Source organism: Phocoena phocoena, chromosome 6 (assembly GCF_963924675.1).
Source record: "Phocoena phocoena chromosome 6, mPhoPho1.1, whole genome shotgun sequence".
NCBI classification, from domain to species: domain Eukaryota; kingdom Metazoa; phylum Chordata; class Mammalia; order Artiodactyla; family Phocoenidae; genus Phocoena; species Phocoena phocoena.
Genome location: NC_089224.1, coordinates 47,265,330 through 47,284,750, shown reverse-complemented (window position 1 = coordinate 47,284,750; position 19,421 = coordinate 47,265,330). Strand labels below are relative to the sequence as shown.

At 33.5% G+C, this 19,421-nt stretch overlaps 1 protein-coding gene across 11 annotated transcripts in view; it reads left to right on the top strand.

Annotated features, from left to right (window-relative positions):
• Positions 1 to 19,421, top strand: part of DENND4C (DENN domain containing 4C) — a 93,885-nt gene that overhangs the window by 8,663 nt on the left and 65,801 nt on the right. For 8 of the 11 annotated variants that reach the window (XM_065879209.1, XM_065879206.1, XM_065879205.1 and 5 more), the window contains exons 2-9: positions 1,279 to 1,531; positions 2,460 to 2,529; positions 4,439 to 4,608; positions 7,409 to 7,647; positions 9,194 to 9,260; positions 10,302 to 10,360; positions 11,245 to 11,389; positions 14,510 to 14,685. The exons of 1 other annotated variant lie outside the window; for it this stretch is intronic. In XM_065879209.1, the coding sequence (XP_065735281.1) occupies positions 1,279 to 1,531; positions 2,460 to 2,529; positions 4,439 to 4,608; positions 7,409 to 7,647; positions 9,194 to 9,260; positions 10,302 to 10,360; positions 11,245 to 11,389; positions 14,510 to 14,685 (1,179 nt within the window). The remainder of the gene's footprint in view (positions 1 to 1,278; positions 1,532 to 2,459; positions 2,530 to 4,438; positions 4,609 to 7,408; positions 7,648 to 9,193; positions 9,261 to 10,301; positions 10,361 to 11,244; positions 11,390 to 14,509; positions 14,686 to 19,421) is intronic. 2 more of the 11 variants (XM_065879208.1, XM_065879212.1) reach the window with 2 other exon arrangements.

The following is a 19,421-nucleotide window of genomic DNA, read 5'->3' as shown; positions in this document are numbered from 1 at the left end:
CGGAAGTTATTAATTTTAATGAAGTCCAGTTTATCTGTTTTTCTTTTGTCATTTGTGCTTTTGGTGTCATATATAAAAAGGCTTAGTCTAACACAAGGCCACAAAGATTTATTTCTGTGTTTTTTTCTAGGAATTTTATAGTTTTAACTCTTACATTTAAGTGTTTGATCCATTTTTGGTTTTCTGGTGTGTAGTGTAAGGAAGGGGTCCAACTTTGTTCTTTTGCATTTGGATATCCAGTTGTCCCAGCACCATTTGTTGAAAAGATTATTCTTCTCCCATTGATTTATCTTGCAACTCTTGTCAAAATCAATTGACTGTAAGTGTATGGGTTTAATTTCAGACTGTCCACGTTATTCCATTGATCTATATGTTTATCCTTATTCTAGTACTGCACTGTACTGATGACTAGATTGGTAGTAAGTTTTGAAATGGGGGAGTATGAATCCTCCAAGTCTGTTGTTGTTTTTCCAGATTGCTTTGGCCTATACTGGGTCCCTTGCATTTCCATATGAACTTTAGGATTTTGTTGCCTATTTCTAAAAAAGAAGGCAGCTAGGATTTAGATAGTAATTTGACATCTAACCAATATTAAGTCTTCTTATCTATGACCATAAGATGACTTTTTATTTATTAGCTCATCTCTTTAAACGGTGTTTTATAGTTTCAGTCGGGATTTTTTTTTTTTTTTTTTTTTTTTTTTGCGGTACGAGGGCCTCTCACTGCTGTGGCCCCTCCCATTGCGGAGCACAGGCTCTGGAGGCGCAGGCTCAGCGGCCATGGCTCACGGGCCCAGCCGCTTCGCGGCATGTGGGATCCTCCCGGACTGGGGCCCAAACCCTTGTCCCCTGCCTCGGCAGGTGGACTCTCAACCACTGCGCCACCAAGGAAGCCCAGTCGGGATTTTTAAAGGTGAAATTTTGACAGGAATTATGAAGGTAAATTTTGTGAAAACACCTGAATACTAGATAAAACTTCTGAGAATTGACCTGAGGATGATTGTGGTATTGCCCCTTTTTTGTTTCATATGTTTCTTGTAATAAGCAATAAAATCAAGTTGTTTGATCCTATTTACACTTCTAAAATTGTATTCTAGCTGTTGAAAAACAGTAGGAGATTTATAATTCCCAAAGTAATTATTTTAGTTTTGGTTTGCAGTTAACATTTGGGAAACAAAAGGGGAGACCAAAAAAATTTATTTTGTTCTCAAGGAGAAAACTAGCCTTAACCTGACATATGTTAACTTATCTATTTATTTCTTCCCTCCCTGCCATGCAGAGTTTTATATGATGGGAAAGAAAGACTAATTCCAGGATGTGAAGTGATCCAAGCCACACCCTATGGTCGCTGTGCCAATGTCAACAATAGTTCAACTACTTCACAAAGAATCTTTATCACTTATCGAAGGGCTCCTCTAATTCGACCCCAGAATTCGTTGGCTGTAACTGATATCTGTGTTATCGTAACCAGTAAGGGAGAAACCCCTCCTCATACCTTCTGCAAAGTTGACAAAAACTTAAATTGCGGAATGGTAAGAATAAAGTTTCATTTCCAAAATTTCATACGAAAATTTTAAAAAAGTTTTTCGGACCTCTATTATTGGGCTTATTATTTACTCTCAGTTTATATTGTCATGATTTTTTAAATTACTTTTAGCTCTCTAATTTTTATGGTTCATAATAACTTAAAAAATCCTCAGCTACCTGATGTTTTAGAATAATTTCATCCAGAAAATAGATGCTTAAAGTCAGGGATTTTTTTTTTTTTGATATGTGTTAATACATTACACTAATGTACAGGTTTTGTTAGCTTTTGGGTTTTAGTGGTGTCTTCAAGGACAATTACAGGGAGATTGGGTCAAGACACCCTTTATATTTGTTTATTTTAAATATTGTAGTTTTCATATTTATTTTAAAAGGGCTCTACTGAAGAAGAAAATGCAACATATACTTTGGATTTATAGTTTTATGACACTAAAGTTTACTGTTGGGTTATGTTTATTTTGAAAAACAACTTAAAGGAAACTAATATTAGCTTAAATGAGGTATAGGCAGAGATGACCCATGCACCCAAGACTATTAGTCAAGACAGGTTTGCCTCTGGAGATAATGACTTCATAGCATCTAGTGACCCCAGTCTTCCGTAGTTTGGGCTCAGCACCCACGTTTTGTGCTGTTTCTTTCAAATAGAGGCAGCCTCTGCATGATTACAGAATTGTAAAATTTTTGAAACAACCTTTGCATCAGTTTAATTTTCGTGGCAATGTTTTTTTATTCCTTTTCTTCTAGTGTTTTCAGTTTCATGTTTTGCTATATTGTATACTATATATAGTCTGTTTGATAAACATGTTTTAAATAGACTTCCTTGAGGAAATAATCAAAATCTTTAGAAGACATTCAACAAAATCAATTTATTATCACTCTTTTGTGTTTTTTTTAAACCTAATTTATATTTTACAGTGGGGTTCCAGTGTGTTTCTGTGTTATAAGAAGTCTGTGCCTGCGTCCAATGCAATAGCATATAAAGCTGGTAAGTAAATGAAAAATAAAAGGTCTCTGGATTGTTGCACACTAACATTTGGTTAGAAGAGACAGTGGATGCTCCCTTATACAGTCTGTGGAATTGATCTATTCATAAATTGAATTATCTGTAACTTTAGCATGTAAAGGCATAAGTTTTCCTAAATACATTACATACTACAAGATACATTAGTATTACTCCCCACCAATAAAAATATACTGTTAATTAAATGGAAAATTTTATTCCAAACAAGCATTTGTGGAATAAACATTCAATTTTAGTCTACACTAATAGATTTAATAGTTGAGTGGAAAATATTTACTCTCTGACCTTTTATATTTTGGCAGTCAGAAAGGTGTCAAACTGCATCTTTACTTCTTATATATTTCCTTCTCTTATCTCTGTGTGTCTGATTTGAAAGCACATGTTACTTGCCATGAAAGGTGGAGTTGCTTCCTTTCTCCCTTGTTGCAAAGAATCAGCTATATGGAAGAGAGGAGAACCTTTTCTGCCATGAAGTGTTTGAGAAATCTATCGCCACATTCTTAACTGCACAGTAAAGTGTCAAGGGCTGTAAAGATTTAAGTGTGACCTCTTCATCCCACTGGTATGGTGGGATAAAAACTGAAAATACAGGTATGCTCCAGTTGTAAATAGAAGAGAGACTGGAATACTTCTTTGTGAAAAGAAGCAGTGGCAGTTACTTTTTATTGTGCACAATTTTTGGAATAAAGTTTTACTTCAGGGAAGTCAGGCAAATCCATATATGAGAAATCTTAATTGTCCTCATAAAGACATTCATACTAATGTATCAAATCATTTAATATAAAAATAAAGGCAACAATTAACAGTTATAAATTTCAGTATCACTTTAAAATGTAATACTGTTAATATTGCTGTAATGTGTTGATTATATATGATTTCCTTAGAAGTTCTTTTTTCTTTTTGGTGGTGAGAAAGTGTCACTTAAAGAAAACGTATAGAAACAAGTTTTGTGAAGGTGTTCAGGTATTTGATATAAGACACATATTTTAGAATAAAGAATTTTGTAGACTGAATTTGGACTCAGAATTCTGCTACTGACTTTCAAGTGCTTAACCTAGGGGTGGTCTGTGTATTAGAGATATTAGAGGCTAATGAATTGATGCCATGTAGCTACTTTATTCTGGTCTTTGTTATGCTTCTCACAGTGCCCCCTGCTCCTGCTTCCTTGATCTCGCAAACTCTGTACAGAAACAAGAGTTTCTGTCTCATTTACTTTTCATGTTACATTCATTTTACACTGCTGCTCTCTCAAGAAAAGTTTAGGGGCTGTGATAATTTCTGCTGCCTTGGCATTATTTCATAACACTTGTCCCTTCCCTGAATTTTTTTTTCTCCCCACAGAAGACTAACTGAAATAGTTGATAAATTTCCCTGTATGTTTCTTGCATTCTCTAAGATGTTGGCAGTATGTAGGGAAAATACATTAAGATTGATGATCCTGTTGAATAGAGTTTTAACTAGTATATTTAATACCTTTTAATGTTACAGTGAACTTTAAGTCCATGGGTAAAAATAAATGGTAAATTTGTTATTTATTTTAATTACTGATATGGCAAGAGAAAAACTGATCTTGAAATTTCACACAAATATTTCTGTAGAATGTGCTATTAAAATATCCTATTAATATGTAATATGTAAAATATCCTATTAATATGTATCCTATTAATATGTAATTAGTAACTATTTGAAAAAAATTATCGGGAGTTCCCTGGCAGTCCAGTGGTTAGGACTTGGCGCTTTCACTGCTGTGGGCCCGGGTTCAATCCCTGGTCAGGGAACTAAGATCCTGTAAGCCGTGTAGCACAGCCAAAGAATAAAAAATAAAAAAATAATAAATAGATAAATAAATATCATTATGTCCTTTCTCCAATAGGTTTAATTTTTAGGTATCCAGAAGAGGACTATGAGTCATTTCCGCTCTCGGAATCTGTCCCTCTCTTCTGCCTTCCGATGGGAGCTACAATTGAATGTTGGGATCCCCAAAGCAAATACCCGCTTCCAGTTTTTTCAACTTTTGTCCTCACAGGCTCTTCTGCTGAAAAGGTATGTTTTTTCCTCTTTTATTAAACCTATTTTGTCCATGTTTTTAATCCATAAAATGATTAATATAGGTTTAATGTGAATGTTAGGATTATTTGAACACAATACATTTCTGTTTACATTTGCACTTCAATGCCCAAAGTGAGAAGTCTACATGAAAATTGGGATCAGGATGCTGATACCCCTGGAGTGTCTATAGGAGCACATATAAAGTCTCTGGAGAGATACCCTCAAAACCCAGGCCTCAAGATGAGATGCTAGTGAAAGTTAGAAGCCATAGGTACCATAGGAAGAATCAACAAGACACAGAGCTGGATTACACCCTTAAGATATTGAAATGATAGAATAACAATATCAAAGATATTATAAATTGAATATATAATTGAAATGATTCAAGACCTAATAGAGGGGCTCAGAACATCAAGGAAAGAACAGGATATTTTGAAAAATCAGTAGACAGGTTGGAAAAAGAATCAAATGTCTAGAAATGAAAATATCCATAAAATTAAAAATGTAATGAATGGTTTAAATAGCAGATAAGTCATACATGAAGGAAGAATTAATGAAGTGGGAAATAGGTTATCTTGGAAGTGGCACAGGAATACATAAAACATAAAAGGAGTTTAAAAATGCAGAGGATAGAATCAGATGGACCAACAGATATTTAATGAACCCCAGAAGGAGAGACTAGAAAAGGGAGAGACAGCATTTTAAGAGCTAGTGGTTGATTGAGAGTTTTCCAACGTTGATGAAAAACTGAGTTTTTCAGGTTAAAGATACACTCTGAATCTTCAGCAGAAAAAAAATAAAAGTATAAAACCACCTGTTTTCATATTATAGTAAAATGATAGAATACCAAAGACAAAAAACAACCAGAAAGAAAAGACATACTTACTTATAAAGGTATAACTATTAATTGATGGCTAATTTCTCAACAACAACAGTGAGGGTCATGAGACAAATAATACATTAAAATTGAGGGAGTAAGTGAAGATAGTTTAAACAGTATGCAGAAAGCACTAGCCATAAAAGAAAAGATGAATAATAGGACCTCACTGGAGTTAAGGACATCTGTTCATTCAAAGGTACCATTAAGAAGGTGGAAAAGCAGGCCCCAGGCTGGGAGAAAGTAATGTGATACTGTAGGTATTCCATAAGGGTCTTGTATTCAGAATATTTAAAGAACTTCTATATTGTCAGCAAGGATAAGAAATAACTCTGTGGCCCAACAGGTATACACCTGAGCATATCCCAAGAGAAATGACTATATATATTCTCCAAAACACATGTATATTTATATACTTTATTGGTAATAGCCAAAAATTCAAAACATGTATAAACAGTAATAATAACATAGAATGATAATTTAAAATAAAAAAGAGATGGCAAAAAAGCAATATTAGGAAGTAAAAAGTAAATAAAACTACAGATCTAGTAGAAATTTAAAAATTGAACTTTCTTAGGAAGTTTGATAGAATAGCCAATTTTATTGAAATGTGTAAGTAACCAAGGCTGGCTCTTATGGAACAAACAAAAATAAATCTGTGTCCTCATTCTCCAGTCTTCAGGTTTACAGCCACTGTACTGAAGATGATAATTAAGGTTAAGTGTCCAGCAGAGTGTCTGGAACATAGTAAAATACTCACTAAATGGAAGGCCAGTACTATATTGACTGGATTGCTTACAAGTAAGCTAACTGTTTAGCTTAATAATCATTTATAGTTTCTTCCATTGAAAGCAATAAATATAAATGAATATTTTAATATCTTCAAACACTTAAGCATTACCAAAGTTACTTTGACCAGTAGAGAACAACAAATCCTCATTGTGATGCTTTTGACATATTGCTTGTTAAGAACCCCAGAAATGACTTTGAAATAATTGTATCTGAGAGTGTTATTTGTATCTATAAAGACAAGGGTTAATGTGATATAACAGACACACACATATATGACATATATACATACACATATGTATATAGTGACTAAACAGTTAAAAGATTTATAAAAGTATCACTTAGCCATTTCCAGAGCGTTTTCATCACTCTAAACAGAAGTTTCTTCTACTCCTATCCTATGTCTCTCTTTTCTACTATCTGTCTCTACCAATTTGTCTATTCTAGGTAGCACATATAAATGGAATCATATAATACTTGTCTTTTTGTGTCTGGCTTATTTCACTTAGCGTAATGTTATCAAGGTTCATCCATGTTGCAGTATTTATCAGAATTTGATTCCTTGTTAAGGATGAATAATATTCTCTTGAGTGTATATATAGTCAGCCCACCGTATCCAGGGATGCCCAACCTGTGGATCCAGAGGGCCGACTGTACTACATCATTTTATATAAGGGACTTGAGCATTCGTGGATCTTGGTATCCGCTGGGGGTCCTGGAATCAACCCCCCTCGAATACTGAGGGATGACTATACCACATTTTGTTTATCTGTTCATCTGTTGATGGACATTTGGGTTGTTTCTCTTTTGGTTATTGTGAATAATGCTGTTATGAACACTGGTGTACAAGTATTTGTTTGAGTCCCTGCTTTCAATCCTTTTGGGTATATACCTAGGAGTGAAATTGCTGGATCATAGGGTAATTGTTTAACTTTTGGAGGAGCTGCCAAACTGTTTTCCCCCATAGCTGCACCATTTTACATTCCTATCAACAATGTTTGAGATTTTCTTTTTCATTTACCTGTCATATGCACTCTAAGCAAATACTTCTTTTGGAAAAAGAGAAAAAGAGAAATTAATTTTTAAAAACACTCAAATTTTACAATGGAATTTTTTTTTACTCTGTAGGTATATGGAGCTGCCATCCAGTTTTATGAACCTTACTCTCGAGAACTTCTAACAGAAAAACAGCTTATGCAGCTGGGCCTGTTGACACCTGTGGAGAGAAAAATGGTCTCCAAATCCATCAATTCAAACAAATGCATTTGTTTACTCTCACACTGGCCTTTTTTTGAAGCTTTTAGAAAATTTCTCATGTTTATCTACAAACTTTCTGTGTCTGGACCACATCCTCTTCCCATTGAAAAGTATGTATAATGATTTGAAGGATGTCTGGTGAAAAAATTGGATGTATATATGTACATTTCATTGTTTACCTGACTTCAAGCATCAGAGTTGAAAGGGAAGGAGAGTCACATTCTACTTTTTACTTGATCCCTTCTTCACCTGAGTCATTGACTCTGAATTTAAAATTGAGGAGTGGTGGTGAGGATGACCAGATAAAAATCTTCTGAGAATTCAGCTGAGGAAGAAACTTATATATATACATTATATTGTATGTGTTCTTCCTACTCATTCTTAAATAACCAAGAGAAAAATAGCTGTTGTTGCACACACACCCCAACTATCCAAATGACCATTGCAAGTTAAACATCTCTAAACTGATGTAGAAATTAATGGTGTTAATTGATTAATTGATGTTAAAAGTAAGGTTTTGGTTTTAGCATTGATAGAACTCTACATGCTTTCCCTTTGATTTGTAATTCTCTTCATCATGGAAATGTTTTGTAAGCAAGAAAAATAGATGTGGAACCACTGTCTTTTTAAAACCACATCTTTTCTGACTTCTAGTGGCATGTTGACTTGTTTATTATAGTAAATAACTCATGTATCCTGCTAACAAAGCAAGTCAAGATCTTTGGTGGAAATGTGTGTGTAAACAGATTTTTCTTAAACTTCTCAAAATTTCACAATATAGCAAAAAGATTATCAGTGAAGCATACTAGTTTAGTGGATAAGAGGGGGCCAGTTACCTGTAGGTTTTAAAGTAATGCTGCTCAAAAATCAACTTTATAAAATAGTAAAAGTACTATGAAGAAACACATCAAAATTTGGTGTAGCAATATGGTTTCAGCTTTCTTGTTTTATTACTGGAATGACAGCCTAATGGTTCATAATTCTAGATTTAACTTTCAGCTGTCAGATTAACTTAAAATTGATTGGAGTAAATTTAATGTTAATAATAAGTTAGCAGCCTTTTGAAAAATTAAGGTTCTATGAAATTTGTGGAAAAAAAAATCAGTGTATATCATCAATTCTTTTTTTTCAGTTGAAGTAATACTTTGCATTTAGTGGCTCCTAAGAGCTCAAAACTTTGGAAAGACTTGAGTTATTATGTATAGGTGGAGAAATAGGACAAGTGATTTGCCGGAAGTTATAGTGTAAGAACTATATTAATTTAATTAATATTATTAGATTGAATTCTGTATTAGTTTTGATTCATTATATCACAGTTAGTTGCTCCCCATACTGATACTGATAACCAGGGCAATAAATGTTAGCTTCTTTCATGAAAACTATATTCATGTTATTCTTATTTTCCTGGTGATAATAGGGTATATTAATCTGGACTTTTAATCAGGAAATACATTTTGCGTTTTAGAAGTTGCATTCCACTCATAGTGGAATGAGTACATTTATTTACACTAAGTAAATTTATTTATTTATTTAGCTTAAGTTTTAGGTAAGTGGCTTTGTCAGGTCCAGGATGATGAATAATGGTATTTAAGATCTGTTAAAATCCATGAAGCATTTTAGAAAAGTAATTATCTTTATTTCAAAAATTTTTTCTAGGCACATTTCACATTTTATGCAAAACATCCCTTTTCCTTCACCACAAAGACCAAGAATCCTGGTACAGGTAATAAAAAACAGTATGTTTGAAGGGAGTGCTGCATATGTTCATTCCAGTCATTGCAATGTGGATGCTATGGCCCTTTTGGTTTGAGGCGGAGCAAGATGCATCCATGAAATCCTTGAATTTTCTGTATTTTATATCTTTAGCTCATATTCTTTTGTACTGTTTTTTTGAATTTTGGGTATACAGAATTGGAATAATTACAATACTTGGTTCATAACATCATTGGTTCATGTGTGGCCTTTATGTAGCCTACTTTAATAATGTAAAACCCAAAATTATGTTGAGGGCATGTTTTTAATATTCGAGTGACTAATAAATATCAAATGTGAAATTGGTTATGGTTGGAAGGCGGAAGTGAAGCAGTCTATAATAGTGTTGTTAAAGGACCAGTTTCTTTTTATTTCCAGTCAGTGGCAGACCTATATAAGTATATAGCTTGTGACGTAAGCAGCTTACCATATGAGATCAGTATAGACGTGAACAGGTCTATTCCCTGTCCAAAGACATGAGTTCACTGATAATGTACTTGGATATGAGAGCAGTGTCAGAGTGCCATGAAAGTTTCTAAATCGCTTTCTCTCTGTTTATATACTGTTCTTCCTGTACCAATAACAGTTTGCAGACTAATCTATAGAGGCAAGCTATTTAAACATTTTTTTCTAAGATGGTTATTAACATTATATGTGTTAGTCAAATATTGTTAATCTTGAATGTATTTCAGTTCAGCAAGTATTAATATATATTAAGCAATTGCCAATAGAGAGTAAATAAATTGGAGGCTTTTAAAAAGCAGTTATTCCATAATTTTTAAACAGCTGTATTTTAATCAGTTAACTGAATCAAAATTCAGTTGAATTAACCATTTAATTTTAAAGAACTATATACTTCTAAGTAAATAACAGCTATTGTTTTATGTTTTAGTACATGTTTCCAAAACTGTATCAGTCTGCCTATTAAACTATTTTCCATTTTACCCTTGATCTAAATATTTAGGTTTCAAAATTGGCTTGGTTAATTTATCATTTTTTTTCTTTTTTTAAGCTATCAGTCCATGATGCGTTAATATTTTCACAACCAGTTTCTACACCTTTACCACTAAGGTAATTAATGGTATATAAAATAATACATTTGTTCACTTGGAGCAGAATGCTTTAAAATATTTTAAGGGTTAGTATAATAGAGTTGTGTCATCTTTACAAACTAAGAATAGCCTTAATGTTTCTAACTTTGATAGCTGGGGCCATTCAGCATTTTAAAAATGGAACACTTAAAGAAAGTTGCAAGATTGAATGTGGGGAATACCTCCCTTTTCCTCTCATCTCCCTTCCGCATATCCAGTTCCTTACTAAATGTTCAAGGTGAACTGATTTTACCTCCTAAAATGTCTTGAATCTATTGGCTTCTCTTCATCTGTGTCACTAGTCCAGGCTAGCATGACCTTTTACCTGGACTACTTCATTATGAGCCTCTTAATTGGCACTCTTCTGCTCTTGTCTTTCAGTTTTTTATCCACACTGCAGCCAATGTTTCCTTCTGAGAATGCAAATATAAAATTGTTGGAGAATGCAAATATTTTTATTTTGGGCATAATCTCTTGTTGTTTTCATCCCTTCCTTTAATACGCTTTAGTCACAGTAGGTTTATTTCAATTTCTTGAACATGACAATTGCTTTTCCTTGCTTCAGGACCTTTGCAAATGTTGTCTTCCCACCAACCCCTACCTTCTTTCTTTAGAGCGTAGCTCAAATGGCTGTTCTTCAGGAAAATCTTTCCTGATAAACGCCCTTGTTGCCAAAGGATGAGTTTGAATCATTCTCCTATACCATCTTATTAAATTTGCTACTTTTCAGTGATAACTAAATCAGGACTTGAAATTAATATTAGATTTTCAATTTATTAATATTTAGGAAATAATTTAATAAGCAAATCTTAGCACCTTTTGGTGAAATAGTTCATAATCACCTCTTTTTCTCTCCTTTTCTAGTGGAGCCAACTTTAGCACCTTGTTAATGAATCTGGGTCCTGAGAATTGTGCAACACTGCTGCTCTTTGTTTTACTTGAGAGCAAGATTTTGCTGCATTCTCTTAGGCCAGCTGTGTTGACTGGAGTAGCTGAAGCTGTTGTAGCTGTAAGTATAGAATTTTCTTTTTAGTGCAGAATTCTTGACAGAATTTTTACTCTAAAGGGAAATTTCCTTCAACCAAAGCTTTGAAATTACCACTAAGTGTTTAACATAAATGTAGTAGGATGGCAAAGAGAAATACTAAATATAAAGAAAAAAAAGTGATTTCTATTGAGAGAATTTCAATTTCTAATTTTTCATATTTTAGAGTTCTTCAGAGAATCTATATGATTACATAATAATAGAACTTGTGAATGAAGCTTACTGTATTAAATGAGAAGCTCTGGTCAATTTCAGCTGCCCTAAAATTGTGGACATGAATTACATGACTAATTTCTCCCAATTTTAACTTTTAATCATTGTGAGCCAGTAATGTATAGGAATATCTAGGTGATTGTGAAATTGGATAATGTACAGATGTTTAGCTATTGTGAAAAGCATAAATAAAAGTTAAATCAAGTCCTGTTTTAAAACCTCTTGATGGCTTCCCATTGCAATTAGAAGGAGGTCTGATCATGTAGGGCTTTATAGGTCATAATATAGAATTTTGGATGTTCTATTTCTCTAACTCTATTTTCCATTATTTGTTTAATTTAAAATAGCTGACTCTCCTCTCTTCCCTTCCCCATTTTACTCTCATGGAAGTAAGGATCTTTTTTAGGTCTCTTTTTTACTCCTGTGTCCTCAGCATTTATCACAGTTAAATAGCATGGAGTAAACACTCAATAAATACTTGTTAAATCAACAAATGGGGTATGTCTCCAAGATATTAATCTGGTCAGAGAAATGCTGCTAGGACTGAAAACAGTAATAACCATTTGAGATGGTTTATGGAGGGCAAAGATCCTAATTATGTACTAATTTTCCAAGCCTCCACAGTTACATGTAAAAGCTAAAGTTGTTATAACATGAAAATATTTGTTAATGAACTGACCAGTTTTAGAAAGTTCCCGCTCAAATATTTCTTCCTATAAAACTTTAGGGATTATCCATGCCCCTCTGTCTGAATCTCTGTGGCCCAGTCTCTTGCAATGTGAAATCGGAAATCTTATTAAAATGCAAGATTGCATGAAATTTATGTAACCGATGTTGGAGAACAGCCTGAATTGCTTGCAAAACTATTGATAAATGAGGATTTGATAGTAAGGCAAATTACCATTTAAAGAGGAGAAAATTGAAAAGAATCCTGACAGTTTAAATTCCTCAAAAGGAGAGTGATTTGAATATCAAAGAATATTGAAGAGTTAATGGAGCCCCATAGCAAAAATTGCTGGAACCAATGGGTATTCTTGTAAAATTGACATTGTTTATGATTGCGTGCAAAAGTCGAAGGTGAAGACAAGGGTGTCATATTTTGTTGTCCAGTAGTTTTATTCTGAAATTTCTTATGTAGTTAGAGATGTAACGTACCTTTTGTTGAATGGTAGATAGTCAGTTTTCCCTGGAGGAAATCTGAAGTCCTTGCAAGGTCCTTTGCGAGTGGTTCTATCCCTCTGCTCTCTGATACCATTGTCTACTTCTCTCCCTCTTGCTCACTCTGCTCTAGCCATGCTGGCCTCTTTGCTACCCCTGGCACATACTAGGCAGTCCCCACACCTTAAGGCCTTTGCTCTAGCTGTTCCTTTTCTTCAAAGCGCTCTTCTCCTAGATATCCCCTTGACTAAAACCCTCACCTCCTTCAAGTTTCAGCTCAGTGTCACTTTCTTATTGAAGCCTACCCTGTTTGGCCTATTTAATAATACAGCCTGCTTTCCCCCTCTCCTCTCTCATGTTCTAAACTCTAATCGCCTTTACTTGGCTATACTTTTTCTTTTTTTCGTAGCACTTAGCACTCTCTCACATGGTATATATTTTATTTATTATCTTCTTTTTGTTTTCTCTCTTCCTGCTAGACTAGGTGTTGGCAAACTGTGGCCTGTGAGTCAAATCCTGGCCGCCACTTGTTTTTGTAAATAAAATTTTACTGGAACATAGGCCATTTATTTACATAATGCCTATGACTGCTTTCATACATGAAGACAGAGTTAAGTATTTGTGACAGAGACAATATGGCTTGCAAGGCATAAAATATTCTTATCTTTTACAGAAAAAGTTTGCTGGCTCTTATGCCACACTGTACATTTCATGAGGGCAGGATCTTTGTTTCATTCACTGTTACAGCCCCATCATCTAGAACAGTTCTTGGTACATATTAAGTGCTCAGTTACTAGAAAGTAAATAAATGATTGAAGACAGAATTCCAATTCTGTATAACCATCTGGAATAACTGGCAGAGGTAGTAAATGCTATAGGTAATTATTTGGGGTGAGTACTGATGGGTAAGGTAAGAATTGAACTAGATCTTGAAATATAGCAAGGATTTTTGTAGTAGAGGAAAGATTTTGTCATCAATGATTAAAATTATAATATTGATTATTAAAATTTAAATTTTTTTTTTTTACTTATCAAAATTTGTCTTTTTTCCCTTTTAAAAAGAACACATTGATACAATTAAGGTAGAGCTTTATAAAGGAAAGCTGGTAAAGATTGTTGAGGTATGTTTTATATTGACTAATATTTTTAAGATGCCAAGATTCACTGAAGTTGGATAATATTATATTTATTTGGGCAGTTACAAAATTTTTTTGGTTGAAATTTTTAGTTGACTATTACTATTCCCAAGAGAATCATTTAAATTTTTTTAGTTCTTGGTGTTCTTAGTTGGATTTTAGTCAAAGGTTATCTTGAAAATTAACAGATGAATGAAATGCATCAGAGTTAAAGATCATGAGTTTGTTTTATAAAATTTTGGGCTATTTTTTCTCCTCTTTCACTTTCTCCATAAAATGGGAATGTGGATTTTCTATAGGCATTAGAAGAATTAACATGCAAAGAGCTGTTAGCATTTTAATTGTGCTTATGATCACTGTGATTCTTGAAGATTTTAATCACATTGGTTCATAGTATTGCCTATCAGTGTTTTATAGTCATTTAGTTTTTGGAATGAAGTTTAATATAGTCATTTAGTTTTTGGAATGAAACTAGACTTAAATGCTCTGTAATGGTCCCTTTCAGTAGTATTAGTTAATTACTAATTCTCATTGCAAATTTAAAACTTGGTTAATTTTTTAAAACTTCTTTTCCCAGATGATCTTTCCATTTCAGTGGCAATGCCCATATATTCCCCTTTGTCCTCTTTCACTGGCAGCCGTGCTTAGTGCACCTTTACCATTTATAGTTGGAGTTGACTCAAGGTATTTTGATCTTCATGACCCACCACAAGATGTTGTTTGCATTGACTTGGATACAAACATGTTATATATGTAAGTTGATTCTTTTTATATTATCTCCATTTATATTTTTCCCCACATGTAGTTATAGCTCATTGAAAGCATATAAAAATATGCTACTTTTAAAAGTTGGTAATAAGTCTTCAGATTCAATACAATGATTCTCAATCAGGACAGGTATCAGAATCCTGGAATGTTGTGCGATTTGAAAAAGACTGTGTTCAATATTGTAATAGTTTATATTGGATAATAATGTTAACAGTAGGCAGGAGATATTTATGTTTATCAGAAGAGAATATGGATTATTAAAAAAAAAGGTTAAAAACACTGCTTTCAGAGCTCAAGAGATGATATGCTATCTAGGTTTAATTCAAAATCCGTGTGTAAGCTCTTAAAAAATGGGTTTACCTGTTTGAGTTTAGTCACAATATAGGGTAATATGCTGTTTTCTTAGTTGTCAAGATTTGAATTTTATAGGGATTACAGAGAAATTGATATTAAAAATCAGAGTTTGTGTTTACTGGAGGTGATAAATATGTATAGCAGTGGTGTAACTGAGGGTTCAGAGAGTAGAGTACCACACTAATAAAAGAAGATTCATCCATCCAGTTCTAGATGGTTGTTTAGGAGCGCCCTCTGCAACCCCGCCCTCACAAAAACAACAAACAACATGGGTAAAGGGCAGTAAGTATTGAAACTTCCCTAGTATTAGTGCCAAATTCCAGGTCCTGGAGTGCTTTTATTCTTTACTGTTTGATACTGGCAGAAAATGAATAGAGTGAGAATTTGGGATGAGACTTCAATGGTTACAGCAGTAGAATTGGTTGGGAAAATAGCCTTGAGTGAACCAGAAGAATAACTTAAGGAAGGAAGAAAACATTTAATGTACCTTAAAAAATAATTTTGAAATGGATCTACCATTGTATTTTGAAAACTGTGTAATTGTGGTAGCTCTTTACTATGTTTGTCTATTTATTTGGGCTTTCAGTACTTTAAAAAAATTGAAGTATAGTTGATTTATAATATTGTACTATTTTCAGGTGCACAGCATAGTGATTCAGTATTTTTACAGATTATATTCCAATAAAAGTTATTAAAAGGTAATGGCAATAATTCCCTGTGCTATGCAGTATATCCTTGTTGCTTATTTATTTTATACATAGTAGTTTGTATCTCTTAATCCTATAATCCTATCTTGCTCCTCCCCGCTTTCCTCTCTTCACTGGTAACCATTAGTTTGTTTTCTATATCTGTGAGTCTGTTTCTGTTTTGCTGTACTCATTTTTTTTAATATTTTAGATTCTACATATAAGTGATATCACACAGTATTTATCTTTCTCTCCCTAATTTCACTAAGCATAATATTCTCTAGGTCCATCCATGATGCTGCAAATGGCAGAATTTCATTCTTTTTTATGGTCGAGTACTATTGTGTGTGTGTGTGTGTGTGTGTGTGTGTGTGTGTGTGTGTGTGTATATATATATATATATATATATATATAATCTTTATTCATTCATCTGTTGATGGACACTTGGGTTGCTTCCATGTCTTGGCAATTGTAAATAGTGCTGCTATGAACAATCAGGTGCATGTATCTTTTCGAATTAGTGCTTTCATTTTTTCTGGATATATACCCAGGAGTGGAATTGCTGGATCATATGGTAGTTCTACTTTTAGTTTTTTGAGGAACCTCCGTACTGTTTTCCATAGTGGCTGCACCAGTTTACATTTCCACCAACAGTGTATTAGGGTTCCCTTTTCTCCATATCCTCGCCAACATTTAGTTTATGTTGTCTTTTTGCCGAGAGCCATTTTGACAGGTGTGAGGTGATATTTCACCGTTGTTTTGATTTGCATTTCTGTAGTAATTAGTGATGTTGAGCATCTTTTCATGTGCCTGTTAGCCATCTGTATGCCTTCTTTGGAAAAATGTGTTTTCAGGTTTTCTGCCCATTTTTTGATTGTATTGTTTGCTTTTTTGATAATGAGCTATATGAGCTGTTTGTATGTTTTGGATATTAACCCCTTGTTGGTCGCATCATTTGCAAATATTTTCTCCGATTCCATAGGTTGTCTTTTTGATTTGTTGATGGCTTCCTTTGCTGTGCAAAAGCTTTTAAATTTAATTAGGTCCCATATGTTAATTTTTGCTTTTATTTATTTTGCCTTAGGGGACAGATCCAAAAAATACTGCTATGATTTATGTCAGAGTGTCTTGCCTGTGTTCTCTTCTAGGAGTTTTATGGTTTCAGATCGTCTATTTAGGTCTTTAATCCATTTTGAGTTTATTTTTGTATATGGTGTGAGGGAATGTTCTAATCTCATTGTTTTACCTGTAGCTGTCCAGTTTTCCCAGCACCACTTATTGAAAAAACTGTCTTTTCTCCATTGTATATTCTTGCTTCCTTTGTCATAGATTAATTGATTGTAGGTGCGTGGGTTTATTTCTGGGCTCTCTGTTTAGTTCAGTTGATCTATGTGTCTGTGTTTTGCCAGACACAAAACATGCTGTTGCTGTTTTGATTACTGTAACTTTGTAGTATAGTCTGAAGTCTGGGATGGTGATACCTCCAGCTTTGTTCTTTTTCCTCAGGATTGCTTTTGTAATTTGTGGTCTTTTGTGGTTCTTCATGAATTTTAGGATTATTTGTTCTATTTCTTTGAAAAATGTCATGAGTATTTTGATAGGGATTGCATGATTGCTTGGGGAGGTATTGGTCATTTTAACAATATTAATTCTTAAAATTCCAGAAGAGCAAGGGGCATCTTTACATTTCTTTGTATCATCTTTACTTTCCTTCATCTGAGTTTTCAGAGTGTAGGTCTTTCACCTTAGTTAAGTTTATTCCTGGGTATTTTATTCTTTTTGATACAATTTCAAATGGGATTTTTTTTTTTTTACTTTCCCTTTCTGATAGTTCATTATTATTGTAGAGAAAAGCAACAGATTTCTGTATATTAATCTTGTATCCTGCAACTTTGCTGAATTCGTTTATTAGTTCTAATAGTTTTTGTGTGCTGACTTTAGGGTTTTCTTCATTTTTTTAAAAATTGAAGTATAGTTGATTTACAGCTCTATAGCCAAGTGATCCGTTATACACATACATTCTTTTTTTGTGTTCTTTTCCACTGTTGTTTATCACAGGATGTTGAATATAGTTCACTATGCTGTACAATAGGACCTGTTGTTTATCCATTCTAAATGTAATAGTTTGTGTCTGCCAACCCCAAACTCCCAGTCCTTCCTCTACCTTCCCTCTTGGCAACCAGAAATCTGTTCTCTGTGTCTAGGAGTGTGTTTCTGTTTTGTAGATAAGTTTGTTTGTGTCATGTTTTAGATTCTAGAGTTTTCTATGTAAAGTATCATGTCATCTCTAAATAGTAACAGTTTGACTTCTTCCCTTCCAATTTGGATGCTTAATTTAACGGGAAGGCTTTCAGCTTTTCACCATTGAGTATGATGTTAGCTCTGCATTTGTCACATATGGTCTTTATTATGTTGAGATATGTTCTCTCTGTACCCACTTTGATGAGAATTTTTATGATGAATGTATGTTGAATTTTGTCAATTGCTTTTTGAACGTCTGTTGAGATGATCATGTGTTTTTTGTCTTTCCTTTTGTTAATGTGGTGTATCACATTGATTTTACATATTTTGAACCATCCTTGTGTCCCTGGAATAAGTCCAACTTGATCATGTGTATGATCCTTTTTATATATTGTTGGATTTGGTTTGTTATATTTTGATGAGGATTTTTGCATCTATATTCATCAAAGATACTGGCCTGTAATTGTCTTTTTTTGTAGTGTTTTTGGTTTTAGTACCAGGGTAAAGGTGGCCTTGTAGAATGAATTTAATAATTTGGAATAGTTTCTTTAATACTTTGGAATAGTTTTAGAAGGGTAGGTATTAACTCTTCGTTATATGTTTGGTAGAATTCCCCTGTGAAGCAGTCTGGTTCTGGACTTTGTTGGCTGGGAGTTTTTTTTTAATTACAAATTCAATTTTACTGCTAGTGATTGGTTTGTTCAAAGTGTCTGTTTCTTCTTGATTCATTCTTGGCAAGTTTTGTGTCTAGAAGTTTATCCATTTATTCTAGGTTGCCCAATTTGTTGGCATATAAGTTTTCTTAGTATTCTTTTACTTTTTTTTTTTTATACTTCCATGGTGTTGGTTGTTATTTTTCCTTTTTTCATTTCTTATTTTTTTTTAATTTGGGTTGTCTTTTTTCTTCTTGGTGAGCCTGACTGAAGGCTTATCAATTTTTTTTTTCTTTTTTCAAAAAACCAGCTCTTGGTTTCATTGATCTTTTCTATTTTTTTAAATCTCTTTCTTATTTATTTTCTCCCTGAGCTTTATTATTTCCTTCCTTCTGCTGACTTTGGCCTTTGTTTGTTCTTCTTTTTCTAATTCTTTTAGGTGGTAGGTTATGTTGTTTGAGATTTTTTTTGTTTCTTGGGGAAGGTCTGTATTGCTATAAACTTCGCTCTTAGAACTGCTTTTTCTGCATCCCATAGATTTTGGAGTGTAGTGTTTTCATTTGTCTTGAGGTATTTTCTGATTTCCTCTTTGATTCCTTTATTGACCTGTTGGTTTTTTTAGTACCATGTTTTTAGTCTCTGCACATTTGTTCTTTTCTTGTTTTCTTTCTGTAGTTAATTTCTAGTTTCATACCATTGTGGTTAGAAAAAATAGTTGATAAAATAATTTCTATCCTCTTAAATTTGTTAAGACTTGTTTTGTGGCCTAGCATGTGATCTGTCCTGG